At 44.6% G+C, this 21,752-nt stretch overlaps 1 protein-coding gene across 1 annotated transcript in view; it reads left to right on the top strand.

The window, feature by feature from the left end:
* The window catches only part of pdzd7a (PDZ domain containing 7a), a 49,295-nt gene that overhangs the window by 4,771 nt on the left and 22,772 nt on the right, over nucleotides 1-21,752 (top strand). The window contains exons 2-7 of the mRNA XM_061910088.1: nucleotides 5,201-5,338; nucleotides 5,409-5,583; nucleotides 12,159-12,335; nucleotides 12,414-12,561; nucleotides 21,059-21,119; nucleotides 21,211-21,672. Coding sequence (XP_061766072.1) covers nucleotides 5,201-5,338; nucleotides 5,409-5,583; nucleotides 12,159-12,335; nucleotides 12,414-12,561; nucleotides 21,059-21,119; nucleotides 21,211-21,672 — 1,161 coding nt within the window. The remainder of the gene's footprint in view (nucleotides 1-5,200; nucleotides 5,339-5,408; nucleotides 5,584-12,158; nucleotides 12,336-12,413; nucleotides 12,562-21,058; nucleotides 21,120-21,210; nucleotides 21,673-21,752) is intronic.

The following is a 21,752-nucleotide window of genomic DNA, read 5'->3' as shown; positions in this document are numbered from 1 at the left end:
GGGCCAAACTTGGGCCGCCATGTCACCTACTCAGGGGCCTAGTGGTTACAGTGTCCACCCTTAGATCGGTAGGTTGTGAGTTCAAACCCCGGCCGGGTCATACCAAAGACTTTAAAAGTGGGACCCATTACCTTCCTGCTTGACACTCAGCATCAAGGGTTGGATTTGGGAGTTAAATTACCAGAAATGATTCCCGGGCGTGGCACTGCTGCTGCCCACTGCTCCCCTCACCAGGGGGTGAACAAGGGAATGGGTCAAATGCAGAAGACGAATTTTGCTACACCTAGTTTGTGTGTGTGTAACAATCATTGGTACTTGAACTTAGGCCCATATCATCAATGACTGTGGAAATGTGTATGTTTTCTTCAGGCAGTCGTCTTCATAAATCTCATTGGAATGGAACCAAACAAAATTTCCATCGTCATCAGTTTGCCCAAAGCAGATTTGTGATTCATCACTGAACATGACTTTCATCCAGTCATTAATAGTGCATGATTGATTTTCCTTTTTATTGGAACCTTGTTTTATCTGTTTAGGTGTTAATGACTGCTTTTGGGCTTCAGAGGGGTTAGTGCGTCTGCCTCACAATACGAAGTTCCTGCAGTCCTGGGTTCAAATCCAGGCTCGGGATCTTTCTGTGTGGAGTTTGCATGTTCTCCCCGTGACTGCGTGGGTTCCCTCCGGGTACTCCGGCTTCCTCCCACCTCCAAAGACATGCACCTGGGGATAGGTTGATTGGCAACACTAAATTGGCCCTAGTGTGTGAATGTTGTCTGTCTATCTGTGTTGGCCCTGCGATGAGGTGGCGACTTGTCCAGGGTGTACCCCGCCTTCCGCCCGATTGTAGCTGAGATAGGCGCCAGCGCCCCCGCGACACCGAAAGGGAATAAGCGGTAGAAAATGGATGAATGGATGACTGCTTTTGTTTGGGTTTTCTGTAATTAAATACCATTTCCTTTAGGCATGTTTCTTACAGTTCGCCTATCCATCCATCCATTTTCTACCACTTATTCCCTTTTGGGGTCACGGGGGGCGCTGGCGCCTATCTCAGCTACAATCGGGCGGAAGGCAGGGTACACCCTGGACAAGTCGCCACCTCATCGCAGGGCCAACACAGATAGACAGACAACATTCACACTCACAGTCACACACTAGGGCCAATTTAGTGTTGCCAATCAACCTATCCCCAGGTGCATGTCTTTGGAAGTGGCAGTTCGCCTATTTGTTCTTAATTTGTTTTGCGGACAGAATTTCTGGGCGCAGTCAAGGCGTTGAGGGGATCCGGTTTGGTGGCCACGGGATTAGGTCTCTGCTTTTTGCAGATGATGTAGTCCTGATGGCTTCATCTGACCGGGATCTTCAGCTCTCACTGGATCGGTTCGCAGCCGAGTGTGAAGCGACCAGAATGAGAATCAGCACCTCCAAGTCCGAGTCCATGGTTCTCGCCCGGAAAAGGGTGGAGTGCCATCTCCGGGTTGGGGAGGAGACCCTGCCCCAAGTGGAGGAGTTCAAGTACCTAGGAGTCTTGTTCACGAGTGAGGGAAGAGTGGATGGTGAGATCGACAGGCGGATCGGTGCGGCGTCTTCAGTAATGTGGACGTTGTACCGATCCGTTGTGGTGAAGAAGGAGCTGAGCCGGAAGGCAAAGCTCTCAATTTACCGGTCGATCTACGTTCCCATCCTCACCTATGGTCATGAGCTTTGGGTCATGACCGAAAGGATAAGACCACGGGTACAAGCGGCCCAAATGAGTTTGGGTCTCTCCCTTAGAGATAGGGTGAGAAGCTCTGCCATCCGGGAGGAACTCAACGTAAAGCCGCTGCTCCTCCACATGGAGAGGAGCCAGATGAGGTGGTTCGGGCATCTGGTCAGGATGCCACCCGAACGCCTCCCTAGGGAGGTGTTTAGGGCACGTCCAACCGGTAGGAAGCCACGGGGAAGACCCAGGACACGTTGGGAAGACTATGTCTCCCGGCTGGCCTGGGAACGCCTCGGGATCCCCCGGGAAGAGCTAGACGAAGTGGCTGGGGAGAGGGAAGTCTGGGTTTCCCTGCTTAGGCTGCTGCCCCCACGACCCGACCTCGGATAAGCGGAAGATGATGGATGGATGGATGGATTGTTTTGCCGTGTATTTTCTGTTTTTATGAATATTGTTTAAAATGTTCTGTCTTGATGATTTAATGTTGTCCTTGGTCTTCCAGTATGCTGGCCTTTCACAGCTTTCCCATGTTGTTTGTACTTGGTCCAGATTGTAGACACATCTGACTATGAATAATCAACATCTTTTGCAACATTGTGTGATATTTAACCTTCTTGAAGACGTTTGATAATCCTTTCCATCCATCCATTTTCTACCGCTTATTCCATTTGGGGTGGCGGGCGGTGCCGGTGCCTATCTCAGCTACAATCGGGCTGAAGGCGGGGTACACCCTGGACAAGTCGCCACCTCATCGCAGAATAATCCTTTCCTTTGTTTCAATTGACATCTCTCATGTTGGAGCCATGATTCATGTTAATCCACCTGGTGCAACAGCTCTCTGGTATGCGAACACCTCTTTTTAACTGCAGACCAATGAACATATTGAGTCTGATGCAAGTGTTAGCTTTGGAAATGAAAATTTACAGGGTGAGTCCATTAGTTTTCTCAGAATTGAGAAAACTAATGAAAAGTTTCCATTTTTAACTGCGCTTCAGGGGAGTCTAAACTACAGCACTTGTGTTGGCAGGTGTTAATATTTTAATTCCAAATATCTGATAGGTGCTCAACGAGAGTGACTCAGGACTCCATACTTTCTAGAAACTTCATGCACAGCATTTACCTGTAAGACCCAATCCAAACAACCTTCCTTAGTCATGGTGCACAAAAGGCCAACACACACGTCACACATAACACAACCTCCTCACTGAACTTTTGTGGATATTATAGAAAAACAGCCAAACACCATAAACAAACATCAAAATTACAACCATTTAAATCCAATACAAGGCATGATGGGAAAATGCAAAAAAAAAACACCTCTCACCACACTTATCCATGTTTGGTGCATTTTAGCTGCTTGATATTTATGACTGATTACAAAACTTTAAGGAAGTAGTCACAAAGGTAAACACGGTAAGAGTTCAAACTTTCACATGCTCTAATATTCAGTTCTGCATCCATCCATCCATCTTCTTCCGCTTATCCGAGGTCGGGTCGCGGGGGCAACAGCCTAAGCAGGGAAACCCAGACTTCCCTCTCCCCAGCCACTTCGTCTAGCTCTTCCCGGGGGATCCCGAGGCGTTCCCAGGCCAGCCGGGAGACATAGTCTTCCCAACGTGTCCTGGGTCTTCCCCGTGGCCTCCTACCGGTCGGACGTGCCCTAAACACCTCCCTAGGGAGGCGTTCGGGTGGCATCCTGACCAGATGCCCGAACCACCTCATCTGGCTCCTCTCGATGTGAAGGAGCAGCGGCTTTACTTTGAGTTCCTCCCGGATGGCAGAGCTTCTCACCCTATCTCTAAGGGAGAGACCCAAACTCATTTGGGCCGCTTGTACTCGTGATCTTATCCTTTCGGTCATGACCCAAAGCTCATGACCATAGGTGAGGATGGGAACGTAGATCGACCGGTAAATTGAGAGCTTTGCCTTCCGGCTCAGCTCCTTCTTCACCACAACGGATCGGTACAACGTCCACATTACTGAAGACGCCGCACCGATCCGCCTGTCGATCTCATGATCCACTCTTCCCCCACTCGTGAACAAGACTCCTAGGTACTTGAACTCCTCCACTTGGGGCAGGGTCTCCTCCCCCAACCCGGAGATGGCACTCCACCCTTTTCCGGGCGAGAACCATGGACTCGGACTTGGAGGTGCTGATTCTCATTCCGGTCGCTTCACACTCGGCTGCAGTCGAATATTCAGTTCTAATATTAGTAATTATACATCCATTATATTACTATAATTTATACGCATATGGGCTATATATTTATATGTACTGTATGTATATATGTACATATGTGTATATATATACTTTGCATGCAGTAGGCTTTCGGCCCCCTGGCCCCAATTTTTTTTAGCCCAATAGTTAAAAAGTTTGGACACCTATGTCTGTTTGATCTAAAAGAAATAACAATTTATATTTTTTTGATTTATTTTAGTGTTTCTTAAAGCCAAAAAGTTGCCATCAGCTTTTTTTTTGTCAACAAACTTAAACAAGTTAAAGAACAATCTCAAAAACTGGTGATCATGTAATGTTTGCCAGGGGTTGTCTACTAACCACAGTGGATATGGTTTGTACAGTCCTTTGAGACATTTGTGATTTAGGGCTATATAAATAAACATTGATTGATTGATTGATATGTTTCTTTGACTGCTGATCCGCCTCCACTTGGGATGGTTTCCTGCTGGCTCCGCTGTGAACGGGACTCTCGCTGCTGTGTTGGATCCGCTTTGGACTGGACTCTCGCGACTGTGTTGGATCCATTATGGATTGAACTTTCACAGTATCATGTTAGACCCGCTCGACATCCATTGCTTTCCTCCTCTCCAAGGTTCTCATAGTCATCATTGTCACCGACGTCCCACTGGGTGTGAGTTTTCCTTGCCCTTATGTGGGCCTACCGAGGATGTCGTAGTGGTTTGTGCAGCCCTTTGAGACACTAGTGATTTAGGGCTATATAAGTAAACATTGATTGATTGATTGATTTTATTCATACCTGTATGTAGAAGTGTCTGGTTGTATCTGCTGCTTTAATGTCTTTGATCTCCTCTGTGTTCTTTGATGTTTGATGTTTCCCTCTTACATGTGTACTATCAATCAATCAATCAATGTTTACTTATATAGCCCTAAATCACTAGTGTCTCAAAGGGCTGCACAAACCACTACGGCATCCTATGAGGTGGACTATGGCTATGAGTTGTTTTTTTTCCCTTGGCCTCAGTCTGGACCCCCTCTCCAGGGCCCAGGCTAAGACCGATTTTTTAAATTTTATTTTAATCTTCTATTTTTTTTCTCCCATTCCACCCTTTGTTTACCTGTATCTCATTTTTTTTGTAAGGGGCGCTGGAAGCCGGCAGACCCGTCAGCGATCCTGTTCTGTCTCCCTGTAATGTTTGTCTGATCTTGAATGGGATTGTGCTGAAAATTGTAATTTTCCTGACAGAATAAATAAAGTACTATCTGTGTTGACTGTCACTGAGAACTTGTGGTGTTTTTGTCAGGTGGAGACGACAGCGCAGACATCCACACAGTGACCGTGGACAAGACTCTGGATGGACGTCTGGGCTTCAGCGTCCGAGGGGGTTCCGAACACGGACTGGGGATGTTTGTCAGCAAGGTGGAGGACGACAGCTCTGCAGGTCGGCGGGAAATGTGTTTTCACGCTGCTATCTGTACACGCTCCATGCTGTGTTTCTGTGCTTTTTACAGCGCAGGCCGGGCTCACGGTGGGAGACAAGCTGGTGGAGGTGAACGGAGTCAGCCTGGAGAGCATCACCATGAGCAGCGCCGTCAAGGTCCTGACGGGCAACAACAGGCTGAGGATGGTGGTGAGGCGCGTGGGCAAGATCCCAGGGATCCGCTACTCCAAGGAGAAGACCACCTGGTGAGCTGTATTGTTAGCGCCCCTCGTTCTTAGAGCGCGTATTCCACGTCTTGGTGTCATGGTGTCATGTCATAAAATAGACAACATGTTTACTTGACCCTCTTCCTGGGAAACTGATCAAGGAGCTCTTTGTATTATTAGGTCCATCAGTGCTAAATATTATAAACTTATCACTCTCCTCGGGCACTGTTCCCCTAGCATTCAAAAAAGCGGTTATTCATCCTCTTCTTAAAAGACCTAACCTCGATCCTGACCTCATGGTAAATTACCGACCGGTGTCTCACCTTCCCTTTATTTCAAAAATCCTTGAAAAAATTGTTGCGGAGCAGTTAAATGAACACTTAGCGTCTAACAATCTATGTGAAACCTTTCAATCCGGTTTCAGGGCAAATCACTCCACGGAGACAGCCCTCGCAAAAATGACTAATGATCTATTGCTAACGATGGATTCTGATGCGTCATCTATGTTGCTGCTCCTCGATCTTAGCGCTGCTTTCGATACCGTCGATCATAATATTTTATTAGAACGTATCAAAACACGAATTGGTATGTCAGACTTAGCCCTGTCTTGGTTTAACTCTTATCTTACTGATAGGATGCAGTGTGTCTCCCATAACAATGTGACCTCGGACTATGTTAAGGTGTGGAGTTCCCCAGGGTTCGGTCCTTGGCCCTGCACTCTTCAGCATCTACATGCTGCCGCTAGGTGACATCATACGCAAATACGGTATTAGCTTTCACTGTTATGCTGATGACACCCAACTCTACATGCCCCTAAAGCTGACCAACACGCCGGATTGTAGTCAGCTGGAGGCGTGTCTTAATGAAATTAAACAATGGATGTCCGCTAACTTTTTGCAACTTAACGCCAAAAAAACCGGAAATGCTGATTATCGGTCCTGCTAGACACCGACCTCTATTTAATAATACAACTCTAACATTTGACAACCAAACAATTAAACAAGGCGACTCGGTAAAGAATCTGGGTGTTATCTTTGACCCAACTCTCTCCTTTGAGGCACACATTAAAAGCGTTACTAAAACGTCATTCTTTCATCTCCGTAATATCGCTAAAATTCGCTCCATTTTGTCCACTAAAGACGCTGAGATCATTATCCATGCGTTTGTTACGTCTCGTCTCGATTACTGTAACGTATTATTTTCGGGTCAACCCCATGTCTAGCATTAAAAGATTACAGTTGGTACAAAATGCGGCTGCTAGACTTTTGACAAGAACAAGAAAGTTTGATCACATTACGCCTGTACTGTATATACCTTTATATACATATATACATACATATATACCTATACTGTATATACCTTTATATACATATATACATACATATATACCTATACTGTATATACCTTTATATACATATATACATACATATATACCTATACTGTATATAACTTTATATACATATATACATACATATATACCTATACTGTATATACCTTTATATACATATATACATACATATATACCTGTACTGTATATACCTTTATATACATATATGCATACATATATACCTATACTGTATATACCTTTATATACATATATACATACATATATACCTGTACTGTATATACCTTTATATACATATATACATACATATATACCTATACTGTATATACCTTTATATACATATATACATACATATATACCTATACTGTATATACCTTTATATACATATATACATACATATATACCTATACTGGCTCACCTGCACTGGCTTCCTGTGCACTTAAGATGTGACTTTAAGGTTTTACTACTTACGTATAAAATACTACACGGTCTAGCTCCATCCTATCTTGCCGATTGTATTGTACCATATGTCCCGGCAAGAAATCTGCCTTCAAAGGACTCCGGCTTATTAGTGATTCCCAAAGCCCAAAACAAGTCTGCGGGCTATAGAACGTTTTCCGTTCGGGCTCCAGTACTCTGGAATGCCCTCCTGGTAAAAGTTCGAGATGCCACCTCAGTAGAAGCATTTAAGTCTCACCTTAAAACTCATTTGTATACTCTAGCCTTTAAATAGACTCCCTTTTTAGACCAGTTGATCTGCCGTTTCTTTTCTTTTTCTCCTATGTCCCACTCTCCCTTGTGGAGGGGGTCCAGTCCGATCCGGTGGCCATGTACTGCTCGCCTGTGTATCGGCTGGGGACATCTCTGCGCTGCTGATCCGCCTCCGCTTGGGATGGTTTCCTGCTGGCTCCGCTTTGGACTGGACTCTCGCTGCTGTGTTGGATCCGCTTTGGACTGGACTCTCGCGACTGTGTTGGATCCATTATGGATTGAACTTTCACAGTATCATGTTAGACCCGCTCGACATCCATTGCTTTCCTCCTCTCCAAGGTTCTCATAGTCATCATTGTCACCGACGTCCCACTGGGTGTGAGTTTTCCTTGCCCTTATGTGGGCCTACCGAGGATGTCGTAGTGGTTTGTGCAGCCCTTTGAGACACTAGTGATTTAGGGCTATATAAGTAAACATCGATTGATGTGGCTGCAGTGGATGGATTACTGCTATGACCTTTATGCTCCTTTTGATCAGGTGATATTGACACAGTTACTTGCTGGGGTTCTTAACAGGGACAACATTGCCATGTGGCAGCAAATCCTGGAGACTATGTTTTAGTACACACTTTAGTACACTTTCTCTTAGAAACACACACATTGTTGTATTTGTTAGCTTCTTGAGACCTCTGAAAAATGCCTACCTCTTCAGGACCACGCTTTCTAGATTTATAAAGATTTGTATTCAGAACATTATGCAAATATAAAAAAAAGTAAGCTTTCAGTTGATTTTTTTTTTGATTTTTTTGTGTGTGAATGTGAGTGTGAATGTTGCCTGTCTATTGATTGATTGATTGATTGAAACTTTTATTAGTAGATTGCACTGTTCAGTACATATTCCGTACAATTGACCACTAAATGGTAACAACCGAATAGGTTTTTCAATTTGTTTAAGGTTTTTTGTAGAGAATAAATGATGAAAAAAAACACTTAATTGAAGGGTTTAAAAGAGGAGAAAACACGAAAAAAGTAAAAATAAAATTTTAAAACGTAGTTCATTTTCAATTTCGACTGTTTAAAATTCAAAATTCAACCAAAAGAAGAGTAAAACTAGCTAATTTGAATCTTTATGAAAAAATGAAAAAAATAATTTATGGAACATCATTAGTAATTTTTCCTGATTAGGATTAATTTTAGAATTTTGATGACATGTTTTAATTATGTTAAAATCCAATCTGCACTTTGTTAGAATATATAACAAATTGGACCAAGCTATATTTCTTACAAAGACAAATCATTATCTCTTCTAGATTTTCCAGAACAAAAATTTTAAAAGAAATGTAAAAGACTTTGAAATAAGATTTAAATTTGATTCTACAGATTTTCTAGATATGCCAGAATAATTTTTTTGAATTTTAATCCTAAATTTGAAGAAATATTTCACAAATATTGTTCGTCGAAAAAGTCGAAGCTAAAATGAAGAATTAAATTAAAATGTATTTATTATTCTTTACAATAAGAAAAACTAAATTTACTTGAACATTGATTTAAATTGTCAGGAAAGAAGAGGAAGGAATTTAAAAGGTAAAATGGTATGTGTTTAAAAATCCTAAAATCTTTTTTAAGGATGTTTTTTTTCTCTAAAATTATCTTTCTGAAAGTTATAAGAAGAAAAGTAAAAAAATAAATGAATTTATTTAAACAAGTGAAGACCAAGTCTTTAAAATATTTTCTTGGAGTTTCAAATTCTATTTGAGTTTTGTCTCTCTTAGAATTAAAAATGTCGAGCAAAGCGAGACCAGCTTGCTAGTAAATAAATACAATTTTTTAAAAAAGAGGCAGCTCACTGGTAAGTGCTGCTATTTGAGCTATTTTTAGAACAGGCCAGCGGGCGACTCATCTGGTCCTTACGGGCGACCTGGTGCCCGCGGGCACCGCGTTGGTGACCCCTGTTCTAGACCATAGCAAGATGGATGAATATTCCTCGGCATCAAGGATCCTCAGGAAGTGATCACACTTAAAAAAAAGAAGAAGAAAGTCACATTTTCGTGGCTTGATCAGATGTAATAAAAAAAATAAAAATAAAAATAAATAAGTCACACAAAAAAACATGTAACCCGTGACAATACCATATGTAAATGACACAAAAAAGCAACAATACAAAAATAATAACAATAATAAAAAAGGAAAAAAACTAAAAAAAAATATGTCAATTTATTTTCTTTCCCTTCCTTTCTTCTTTCTTTTCTTCCCCTCCCATTCCCTTTATTTTTTAGTTTCAATGCCCTGATTTTAATAGTTCGGCCCGCTTGTGCACAGACTTTCCTTCATGCGGCCCCTGAGCTAAAATGAGTTTGACACCCCTGGTTTAACACATTTGTACTTGCTGAAATATCACAATGTAGCTATTAAACTATCTGCAAAGGCAGGCTGAATCACAGCTCTATATTTCATATAAAATATTTGCCGCCCTCTGCTGGATGTGTTGAGGTACTGCGCCTCAATGCAAAAAGGCCCTACACCAGGGGTGCCCACACTTTTTCTGCAGGCGAGCTACTTTTCAATTGACCAACTCGAGGGGATCTACCTCATTTATATATATCATTTATATTTATTTATTTATGAAAGAGACATTTTTGTAAACAAGTTAAATGTGTTTAATGATAATACAAGCATGTGTAACACATATAGATGTCTTTCTTTCACAAAGACAAGAATATAAGTTGGTGTATTACCTGATTCTGATGACTTGCATTGATTGGAATCAGACAGTAATGATGATAACGCCCACATTTTCAAATGGAGGAGAAAAAAAGTGGTCCTTTCTGTACAATACCACATGAAAGTGGTTGGTTTTTGGCATCTAATTCATCCAGCTTCCATACACTTTACAAGAAAAACATTGGCGGCAAATTCCGTAGCTTGCTTGATTGACATTCACGGCACCCGAGGGTCTTGTGAGATGACGCTGGCTGCTGCCAGTTCATTATTATGAAAAAATGACAGAGATGAAGGCGAGAAACACTTTTTATTTCAACAGACTTTCGCGCCGTCCCTTCCGTCAAAACTCTAAAGGCCGACTGCACATTTCCTATCTTCACAATAAAAGCCCTGCTTCATGCTGCCTGCGCTAACAAAATAAGAGTCTCGGAAAGCTGGCGTGCACAAGTGATGTGAAGTGAAGTGAATTAGTGAAGTGAATTATATTTATATAGCGCTTTTTCTCTAGTGACTCAAAGCGCTTTTACATCGTGAAACCCAGTATCTAAGTTACATTCAAACCAGTGTGGGTGGCACTGGGAGCAGGTGGGTAAAGTGTCTTGCCCAAAGACACAACGGCAGTGACTAAGATGGCGGATGCGGGAATCGAACCTGCAACCCTCAAGTTGCTGGCACGGCCGCTCCACCGACCGAGCTGTGCACGCCAGTTTTCTGAGGGATCGCTTGTGCACGCCAGTTTTCCGAGACTCTGTATTTAGTTAGCGCAGGCAGCATGAAGCAGGGCTTTTATTGTGAAGATAGGAAATGTGCAGTCGGCCTTTAGAGTTTTGACGGAAGCTACGGCGCGAGAGTCTGTTGAAATAAAAAGTGTTTCTGGCCTTCCTCTCGGTCATATTTTCATAATAATGATCTTGCAGCAGCCAGCGTCATCTCACAAGACCCTCCGGTACCGTGAATGTCATTTAAGTGACGTCTTGGTGAAGATTGATGATCACTCATTTTTAGGTAAGAAATCTGCGTTCAAAGGACTCCGGCTTTTTAGTGATTCCTAGAGCTCAAAAAAAGTCTGCGGGCTATAGAGCGTTTTCCGTTCGGGCTCCAGTACTCTGGAATGCCCTCCCGGTAACAGTTCGAGATGCTACCTCAGTAGAAGCATTTAAGTCTCATCTTAAAACTCATCTGTATACTCTAGCCTTTAAATAGACCTCCTTTTTAGACCAGTTGATCTGCCGCTTCTTTTCTTTCTCCTATGTCCCCCCCTCCCTTGTGGAGGGGGTCCGGTCCGATGACCATGGATGAAGTACTGGCTGTCCAGAGTCGAGACCCAGGATGGACCGCTCGCCTGTATCGGTTGGGGACATCTCTACGCTGCTGATCCGCTTGAGATGGTTTCCTGTGGACGGGACTCTCACTGCTGTCTTGGAGCCACTATGGATTGAACTTTCACAGTATCATGTTAGACCCACTCGACATCCATTGCTTTCGGTCCCCTAGAGGGGGGGGGGGTTGCCCACATCTGAGGTCCTCTCCAAGGTTTCTCATAGTCAGCATTGTCACTGGCGTCCCACTGAATGTGAATTCTCCCTGCCCACTGGGTGTGAGTTTTCCTTGCCCTTTTGTGGGTTCTTCCGAGGATGTTGTAGTCGTAATGATTTGTGCAGTCCTTTGAGACATTTGTGATTTGGGGCTATATAAATAAACGTTGATTGATAGGTCTATTTTTTTTAAAAGCCTGGCTGGAGATCGACTGACACCCCCCCCGCGGTCGACTGGTAGCTGGCGATCGACGTAATGGGCACCCCTGGTTTACACGTTATCAACATGTTGTGTGTGTTTAGGGTGGATCTGATCCACAGAAGGATGGTGGTGGAGGAAGGGGGGCGCACGCCATCAGAGGCCAGTTCGGACAGCGCCCTCCGCAGGATGGTGCACCTCTTCACCACGTCGGACGACTACTGCCTGGGCTTCAACATCCGGGGAGGACGAGAGTTTGGACTGGGAATCTACGTCTCAAAGTAAGCAACCGCGCTCGGTTGAGTGAGAAAGGTCTGAATAGCGAACATTGGACTTGTCAGTTCACCTTTAACGTTCAGGCTGGACCCGGGCGGGCTGGCGGAGCGGCACGGCATCAAGATGGGGGATCAGATCCTGGCCGCCAACGGGGTCAGCTTTGATGACATCACACACAGCAACGCCGTGGAGGTCCTGAAAAGCCACACCCACGTCATGTTAACTATTAGGGTGAGTCCTCATTGTTCGTCGCCATGTTTCCTCGTACGTGTTCACTCAACTGCAGAGAGTACCAGGCATCGGTTTCAACACTTTCTCTTGCAAACGTCTGCTGTGCATATTTAATAAGACCCGAATAGAAGGAACTCACTTTAAATGAACTCTAAAAATAAAGAGGGTTCATCTTAGAACCCTTTGTGTGCGCCTCGCTGTTAATTATTTGTACCTCGGCGCGTACTGGAACAAGTGACAGAGGGCCTCTAATTGTTCTGACACAATAACACATCTTAAGTATGTTAAAGAACACCACAACCCTGCACAGGGATGGCTCATGTGTGTGTGTGTGTGTGTGTGTGTGTGTGTTCTGGCAATGCTCACTTAATGGGGACATCGCTCTGTTTACACCTATAGGAGACCTCTGACGGTATGGGGACAAAAAAAACGGGTCCCCTTAAGGCAGGGGTCGGCAACCTTTACCACTCAAAGACCCATTTTGACCCGTTTCACAAAATGAAGAAAACAATGGGAGCCTCAAAACTCTTTTGAAATTTAAAAGGAAATAACACAGCGTGGACATCGGGGGCGGTACCTCTGGATTGGCAGACCGGGGTGGTGGTTCCTCTCTTTAAGAAGGGGGACCGGAGGGTGTGTTCCAACTATCGTGGGATCACACTCCTCAGCCTTCCCGGTAAGGTTTATTCAGGTGTACTGGAGAGGAGGCTACGCCGGATAGTCCAACCTCGGATTCAGGCGGAACAGTGTGGTTTTCGTCCTGGTCGTGGAACTGTGGACCAGCTCTAAACTCTGGGCAGGGTTCTTGAGGGTGCATGGGAGTTTGCCCAACCAGTCTACATGTGCTTTGTGGACTTGGAGAAGGCATTGGACCGTGTCCCTCGGGAAGTCCTGTGGGGAGTGCTCAGAGAGTATGGGGTATCGGACTGTCTTATTGTGGCGGTCCACTCCCTGTATGATCAGTGTCAGAACTTAGTAAGTCAAACACATTTCCAGTGAGGGTTGGACTCCGCCAAGGCTGTCCTTTGTCACCGATTCTGTTCATAACTTTTATGGACAGAATTTCTAGGCGCAGTCAAGGCGTTGAGGGGTTCCGGTTTGGTGACCGCAGGATTAGGTCTCTGCTTTTTGCAGATGATGTGGTCCTGATGGCTTCATCTGACCGGGATCTTCAGCTCTTACTGGATCGGTTTGCAGCCGAGTGTGAAGCGACCGGAATGAGAATCAGCACCTCCAAGTCCGAGTCCATGGTTCTCGCCCGGAAAAGGGTGGAGTGCCATCTCCGGGTTGGGGAGGAGACCCTGCCCCAAGTGGAGGAGTTCAAGTACCTAGGAGTCTTGTTCACGAGTGAGGGAAGAGTGGATCGTGAGATCGACAGGCGGATCGGTGCGGCGTCTTCAGTAATGCGGACGTTGTACCGAACCGTTGTGGTGAAGAAGGAGCTGAGCCGGAAGGCAAAGCTCTCAATTTACCGGTCGATCTACGTTCCCATCCTCACCTATGGTCATGAGCTTTGGGTCATGACCGAAAGGATAAGATCACGGGTACAAGCGGCCCAAATGAGTTTCCAGGTCTCTCCCTTAGAGATAGGGTGAGAAGCTCTGCCATCCGGGAGGAACTCAAAGTAAAGCCGCTGCTCCTCCACATGGAGAGGAGCCAGATGAGGTGGTTCGGGCATCTGGTCAGGATGCCACCCGAACGCCTCCCTAGGGATGTGTTTAGGGCACGTCTAACCGGTAGGAGGCCACGGGGAAGACCCAGGACACGTTGGGAAGACTATGTCTCCCGGCTGGCCTGGGAACGCCTCGGGATCCCCCGGGAAGAGCTAGACGAAGTGGCTGGGGAGAGGGAAGTCTGGGTTTCCCTGCTTAGGCTGTTGACCCCGCGACCCGACCTCGGATAAGCGGAAGAAGATGGATGGATGGATGGATAACACAGCGTACCAAGTTCTTTTTTTGCATTGTGATATGTATAAACTAGGGGTCTCAGACACGCGGCTCGCACCTTAATATGGAAATTTGATACCAGTGCTGCAGTACTGTGATTCTGTGTGGTATCCATCATTAGTTAAAACTAATAGATTTTTTCCCAAAACAAAATCTGGTCTAGTGTTCCTTAGGATGACATTTTCATACAGCATGATTGTAAAACTTTATTACCTAAAGTATGATTCACATTCAGAATTTTCCATCCTTCTATATATGGTAGTTGGAGTTGTGGACAACTTCATTACTGCTAAATAGAAGATGCGAGATTTGTTTTAACATTTAAGTGGTGAAACTTCTGTCATGTTTTGTGGTCACGATCTGTTTGGTTTTGGACTCATTGGGCACTCTTGTTTGTCACCATGACTACCGATTAGTTTTCACCTGTCATGTCACACACCTGGTTCATTTGGACTCATGCACCTGTTAATCACCACAGCATTATTCAAGCCTGCAGTTGCCTGGCAGTCAGGCTGGCGACATCACCCTCTATCACCTCCTACACTCTAGAGATGTGCGGTTTGCGGTCTCATCTGCGGAGTCCGTGGATTAACCGCAAGTCGGGCGGGTCACATGATGAAAAAATATATTTTGAATAGAATCGGGCGGGGGGCGGTTGAACCATTCGGAAATATTCAACTTATATAGTTCAGGGATCGCACTTTTTACCACTTAAAGAGACATTTTGACCCGTGTCACAAAGTAAAGAGGACATTTCAGGGACGGCGTGGCGCAGTGGGAGAGTGGCCGTGCGCAACCCGAGGGTCACTGGTTCAAATCCCACCTAGAACCAACCTTGTCACGTCCGTTGTGTCCTGAGCAAGACACTTCACCCTTGCTCCTGATGGGTGCTGGTTGGCGCCTTGCATGGCAGCTCCCTCCATCAGTGTGTGAATGTGTGTGTGAATGGGTAAATGTGGAAGTAGTGTCAAAGCGCTTTGAGTACCTTGAAGGTAGAAAAGCGCTATACAAGTACAACCCATTTATCATTTATTTGGAGCCGCAAACATTCTCACGAATATCTGCTGGCGGTCACCCAGATAATAAGTATTAGGGCGTGCTATGAAGCCATTGCCTTTGTCGCCTTCTACAACTTTTACAAACTGCTTGCCAGTCCAGCAACATGTTGTGTGCAGCTTCCGCCGATACACGCACACGACTGCAAGGCATACTGGGTGACACAGAGTACACTGATGGTTGTGATATAAACAACTTTAACACTCTTACCAATATGTGCCACGCTGTGAAGCCACACCAAACAAGAATGACAAACACATTTCGGGAGAACATCCTCACAGTAACACAACATAAACGCAACGCAACAAATACCCAGAATCCTTTGCATCCATGACTCTTCCTGACTATATTATACACCCCGCTGGTTTCCTGCTGGCTCCGCTGTGAACGGGACTCTCGCTGCTGTGTTGGATCCGCTTTGGACTGGACTCTCGCGACTGTGTTGGATCCATTATGGATTGAACTTTCACAGTATCATGTTAGACCCGCTCGACATCCATTGCTTTCCTCCTCTCTAAGGTTCTCATAGTCATCATTGTCACCGACGTCCCACTGGGTGTGAGTTTTCCTTGCCCTTATGTGGGCCTACCGAGGATGTTGTAGTGGTTTGTGCAGCCCTTTGAGACACTAGTGATTTAGGGCTATATAAGTAAACATTGATTGACATCATATTTAATTCGAACGTTTTTTTTTGTTTAAATGGTCCTCAGTCCTCGTCGGTGGCAGAGGGGTTAGTGCGTCTGCCTCACAATACGAAGGTCCTGCAGTCCTGGGTTCAAATCCAGGCTCGGGATCTTTCTGTGTGGAGTTTGCATGTTCTCCCCGTGAATGCGTGGGTTCCCTCCGGGTACTCCGGCTTCCTCCCACTTCCAAAGACATGCACCTGGGGATAGGTTGATTGGCAACACTAAATTGGCCCTAGTGTGTGAATGTTGTCTGTCTATCTGTGTTGGCCCTGCGATGAAGTGGCGACTTGTCCAGGGTGTACCCCGCCTTCCGCCCGATTGTAGCTGAGATAGGCGCCAGCGCCCCCCGCGACCCCGAAAGGGAATAAGCGGTAGAAAATGGATGGATGGTCCTCAGTAATCACATACAAATTTGTGTGAATTATGCAAAATTATTTAAATTTGGTCCCCATGAACCATATGAACTCCTTTTCCCCAGCATCCCCAGTAAGAATGATCAGCACATTACTTAGATTAGATTAGATTAGATTAGATTAGATAGTACTTTATTTATTCCGTCAGGAGAGTTCCTTCAGGAAAATTACAATTTTCAGCACAATCCCATTCAAGATCAGACAAACATTACAGGGAGACAGAACAGGATCGTTGACTTCATCAATTCAGAGATTTAAAGACATGTATGAGCCAACTGGGCAGTGGCCATTTTACCTATGTTTTTGTTTTGTTATGCCTCCACAACCTGTAGAAAAGGGTGGTCCCCACAAGTCATGATCAAAAACTTGGTCCCCATTCCAAATGATAACCAGTATGTATGAGTGTGTGTGTGTGTGTGTGTGTGTGTGTGTGTGTGTGTGTGTACGCTCTTTAACATGGCGGTGTGCTCGTTTTCCTCCTGTGATCTCACGTTGCTCAGGCTCTGTGTTCATTATTCAGAGGCAGTTGTGGATCAGGTTCCAATAAACACACAGTTTTATCCAATGTGATGTGATCCTCCCTGCCTAGTTTATACAGACCATAATAATTACACGTTTGGGCGCGGTGGCCAAGTGGTAAGGCGTAGGTCTCGTAAATCAATAGATCGTGGGTTCAAGTCCCATCTGTGTCTTGCTTTGATGTTTAAAAATGTTATAGACAGGTTCTAAGTTGTTTGCTTCTGTCATGGCGTGGACTCAGGTGTGGTTTGTTTTCCCGTGGTGTAAAGAGATTGGAACGGACATAAGTGTGAAGGTAATGACATCTTTAATCATAACTCAAAAATATTACAAAAACAAAGGGTATGAACAAAAGTTCCGTATTAAGTTATTTTCCTGCACTCTTATTTTTGGTTTGCCTTCACCACTCTTCTTGCCTGAGCACTGCCACCCTCACCTCTTCCTGATCGGCAATCTATGGGCTCACCTGTTCAATTTGCCAATCAGGCTCCTTTATATGCCAGCCACACAGGGCTCGGTCGCCGTTTCCTGTCGTTTCGATTGCATTGAATGTTTCCGACCTTGTTTTTTGACGTTAAAGTCGTGTTTACCTGCGCTCCACCTGCCGCCTCTGCATCGCCGCTGCCCGGATCCTGTTCTGTTTGGTTTTTGGACTCCCTTAGTTCTGTTTCAGCACCCCTGTTTTGTGTCTCCTGATTGGTTTCAGCTGCCTCTGATTAGCATCTAGTTCTGTTTATTTCCCTTTCTTTCCACACTCAGTCTGGCTTCCTAATTTGCCACATGCAACAGTTAACGACGGTTTGATTCCTGTTTTTGTATACAAGCTTCCACGCTAGGTTCTTTTGTTTATGCTAGCTTCCATGCTGAGCTAATTTTGTTCGCTAGCTCCAGCGCTAGCCCCCTTAGCTTTTGCCTTCCGTGCTATGAGCTTGCTTTTGTTTGTTCCCGCCTGATTTATTGCTTGAATAAATAATTTCCTACATGTACGCTGTGTCGGAATTCCGTCTGCATCTTAGGAGAACAACCCTCGCATCACCATGTGCTCAAATCCTTACAACCATAACAAATAGGATCCTTATGTTCCTTTTGGCACATTTTTAGAATAAACTGTACGACTACTATGACTATTTATCCAACTTTAAAGGCCTACTGAAATGAGATGTTCTTATTTAAACGGGGATAGCAGGTCCATTCTATGTGTCATACTTGATCATTTTGCGATATTGCCATATTTTTGCTGAAAGGATTTAGTAGAGAACATCCACGATAAACTTCGCAACTTTTGGTGCTGATAAAAAAAGCCTTGCCTGTACCGGAAGTAGCAGACGATGTGCGCGTGATGTCACGGGTTATAGGGCTCCTCCCATCCTCACATTGTTTATGATCATAGCCACCAGCAGCTAGAGCGATTCAGACCGAGAAAGCATTGATTTCCCCATTAATTTGAGCGAGGATGAAAGATTCGTGGATGAGGAAAGTGAGAGTGAAGCACTAGAAAAAAAGAAAAAAATTGTGACAGCAGTGGGAGCGATTCAGATGTTATTAGACACATTTACTAGGTTAATTCTGGAAAATCCCTTATCTGCTTATTGTGTTAATAGTGTTTTAGTGAGATTATAAATTCATACCTGAAAGTCGGAGGACTGCGGTGACCGCCAGTGTCTCTGAGAGAAGCCAATGGAGGAGCCAAGATCACAGCTGCCTTTTTGACAGCTGCTGCAGCAGGACGCTAACTCCGCACAAGAGCCGACTTAACATCACAATTTTCTCATCCAAAAACTTGCTGGTTGACATGTGGTAGAGAAACATGTTCGCTAAAGCTTCACAACAAACAAAGAAACACCGGCTGTGTTTCGGTTGCTAAAGGCAGCTGCAATCCACCGCTTTCCACCAACAGCATTCTTCTTTATAGTCTCCATTATTAATTGAACAAATTGCAAAAGATTCAGCAACACAGATGTCCAAAATACTGTGTGATTATGCGATGAAAAGAGACGACTTTTAGCCGTGAGTGGTGCTGGGCTAAAATGTCCGCTCAACCAATAACGTCACAAACACACGTCATCATTCCGCGATGTTTTCAACAAACTCCGTGGGAAATTTAAAATTGCAATTTAGTAAACTAAAGCGGCCGTATTGGCATGTGTTGCAATGTTAATATTTCATCATTGATATATAAACTATCAGACTGCGTGGTCGCTAGTAGTGGCTTTCAGTAGGCCTTTAAATGGCATTAAAAAGCATTGAATTTGACGTAGCGTGGATGAAGCATTAAACATTTGTCTACAATTGTAGGACTGGGCGGATAGTAGTGAGTCAATCAGTTTTGGGGCAATTAGATTTCGACAAAAAGTATTTTGAATATTCATATTCTTCAGGAATTTTATATTTTTTTTCCAAATTTCAGTATAGATTTGATTGTTTTGCTCAAATGCATGTTTATTTTTCCGACATTCAATTTGTTTTTACAGGGCTGTCAAAATGAAGAAGTTAACTCATGTGATTAATAGCAAACAATTACACATTTAGATTAATCATGCCATTTATTTTGACTGCATACGTTTTTTTTACTTTAACCCCTAAGCGGTCAGTGATCAGATCAATGCATACGTCAGTAGAAAAATGAGTGAGGGGAATCCAACTATTGTGCTCAGTGGCAAATTTCACTGCAAAATACAGCCTGAGACAACTTTGGATAAAACTGTTACCAAGTTTTGTGCAAATAAGTGACATGCGCGTGACGTCACGGGTTGTGGAGCTCTTCACATCTGAACATTGTTTACAATCATGGCCACCAGCAGCGAGAGTGATTCGGACCGAGAAAGCGACGATTTCCCCATTAATTTGAGAGAGGATGAAAGATTCGTGGATGAGGAAAGTGAGAGGGAAGGACTAGGAAAAAAAAAAAAAAGACTATACAGTGGGAGCGATTCAGATGTTATTAGACAAATTTACTAGGACAATTCTGGAAAATCCCTCATCTGCTTATTGTGTTACTAGTTTTTTAGTGAGATTATATGCTCGTACCTGTACAACCTGAAGGTCGGCCCCGCACCTTTTTTCAGCACCATTCGACGGGTGGTGGCGATGCCCATCTCTGCCCCCTTTGCAAGGGACCCTCTTCGAAACACGATCTTTCGAAATGATCGCTGCATAATACACTGTACTTTGTGTGTGTGGTCCAATCCAACCGTGTTCGCTTGACCGCTCTGTTCCATAGTAAAGCTTCACCGTCATCTTTCGGGAATGTAAACAACGAAACGACGGCCGTGTCTGTGTTGCTAAAGGCGGCCGCAATACACCGCTTCCCACCTGCAGCTTTCTTCTTTGACGTCTCCATTATTCATTGAACAAATTGCAAAAGATTCAACAAAACAGATGTCCATAATAGTGGGGAATTATGCGATGAAAACAGAATAGCTGGGAACGGTGCTGGAACAAAATGTCCTCTACAATGCGTGACGTCACGCGCACGAGTCATCATATTGCGACGTTTTAGGATGATACTTCTGCGCGAAATTTAAATTGCAATTTAGTAAACTAAATTGGCACGTGTTGCAATGTTAATATTTCATCATTGATATATAAACTATCAGACTGCGTGGTCGCTAGTAGTGGCTTTCAGTAGGCCTTTAATAGGGATCTCTCACTAACAGTACCTCAACTGTGTTAATAATAATCTTGAGTAATTGCATAGTACTGTAATTAGTGCTAATTATTGCATAACACACATGAAAGTGAACATATGCCCCTAGTGGCTGTGAGCAGCATAAAGCTGTTTGGGCTATGACTACTTCCTGGTCTTGGAACGTTTACTCCTCTTACAAACAATTGTTGTTGTTGCCTCTCATGACTAATTAGCTTTGTGCCGCTATAGGAAGCTGGAAGATACCCTGCGTACAAGGAGATGGTGGCAGAGTACGGGTGGCTCGACAAATGTAAGTTTTCACTAAGTATATAACAAAAATATTTGTATTTTTGTATTTTTGCTCCATTCAATAAAATAGCCTTTATCCGTTCATCCAACAGTGGCCAACGGGGCGGCAGTGTCTTCCTCCCAAGGCTCCGACTCCCACTCCTCCACCTCCTCCATGTCCTCCAGCACCCCACTCAGCTCCCTCAGCGGTCTCTCCCAGGTCCTGTTCCCGCCCGTCTTTGGCGCAGACATGGTGGACGTGGCCATCTCCACGGAGGACCGCTCCAGACGTCCAAGCGCCAGGCAGGCAACCGCGGACACGGCCATCCAGACCGAGACCTCGCCGGACGCCTCCGGGGAAACCGGCCGGATGGTCGGCGCCACTGTTCGGCTGAAGGACACGGTCATACACGGGATGGGGGAGGGGCCGGGAGAGATGGGAGGATGGACCAGGGCGCCGTCATCTGGTGATCAAGAGGTGGTGAAACACGAAGGTCCTAAGACGAAGGTCCTGATGGCCCTGAGTAGACCTCGGAAGCCCATCAGACGATCCCAGAGTCACATCACTCTATCAGGTCTGACCCTGAAAATATCACAAAAATAAATCTAGTCATTCATCCATCTATACATTAATGGATTCAACCATACATGCATC

Source organism: Nerophis ophidion, linkage group LG09, assembly GCF_033978795.1.
Source record: "Nerophis ophidion isolate RoL-2023_Sa linkage group LG09, RoL_Noph_v1.0, whole genome shotgun sequence".
NCBI lineage: Eukaryota > Metazoa > Chordata > Actinopteri > Syngnathiformes > Syngnathidae > Nerophis > Nerophis ophidion.
The sequence above is the reverse complement of the archived record's forward strand: the minus strand, read 5'-3'. Positions and strand labels throughout refer to the sequence as shown.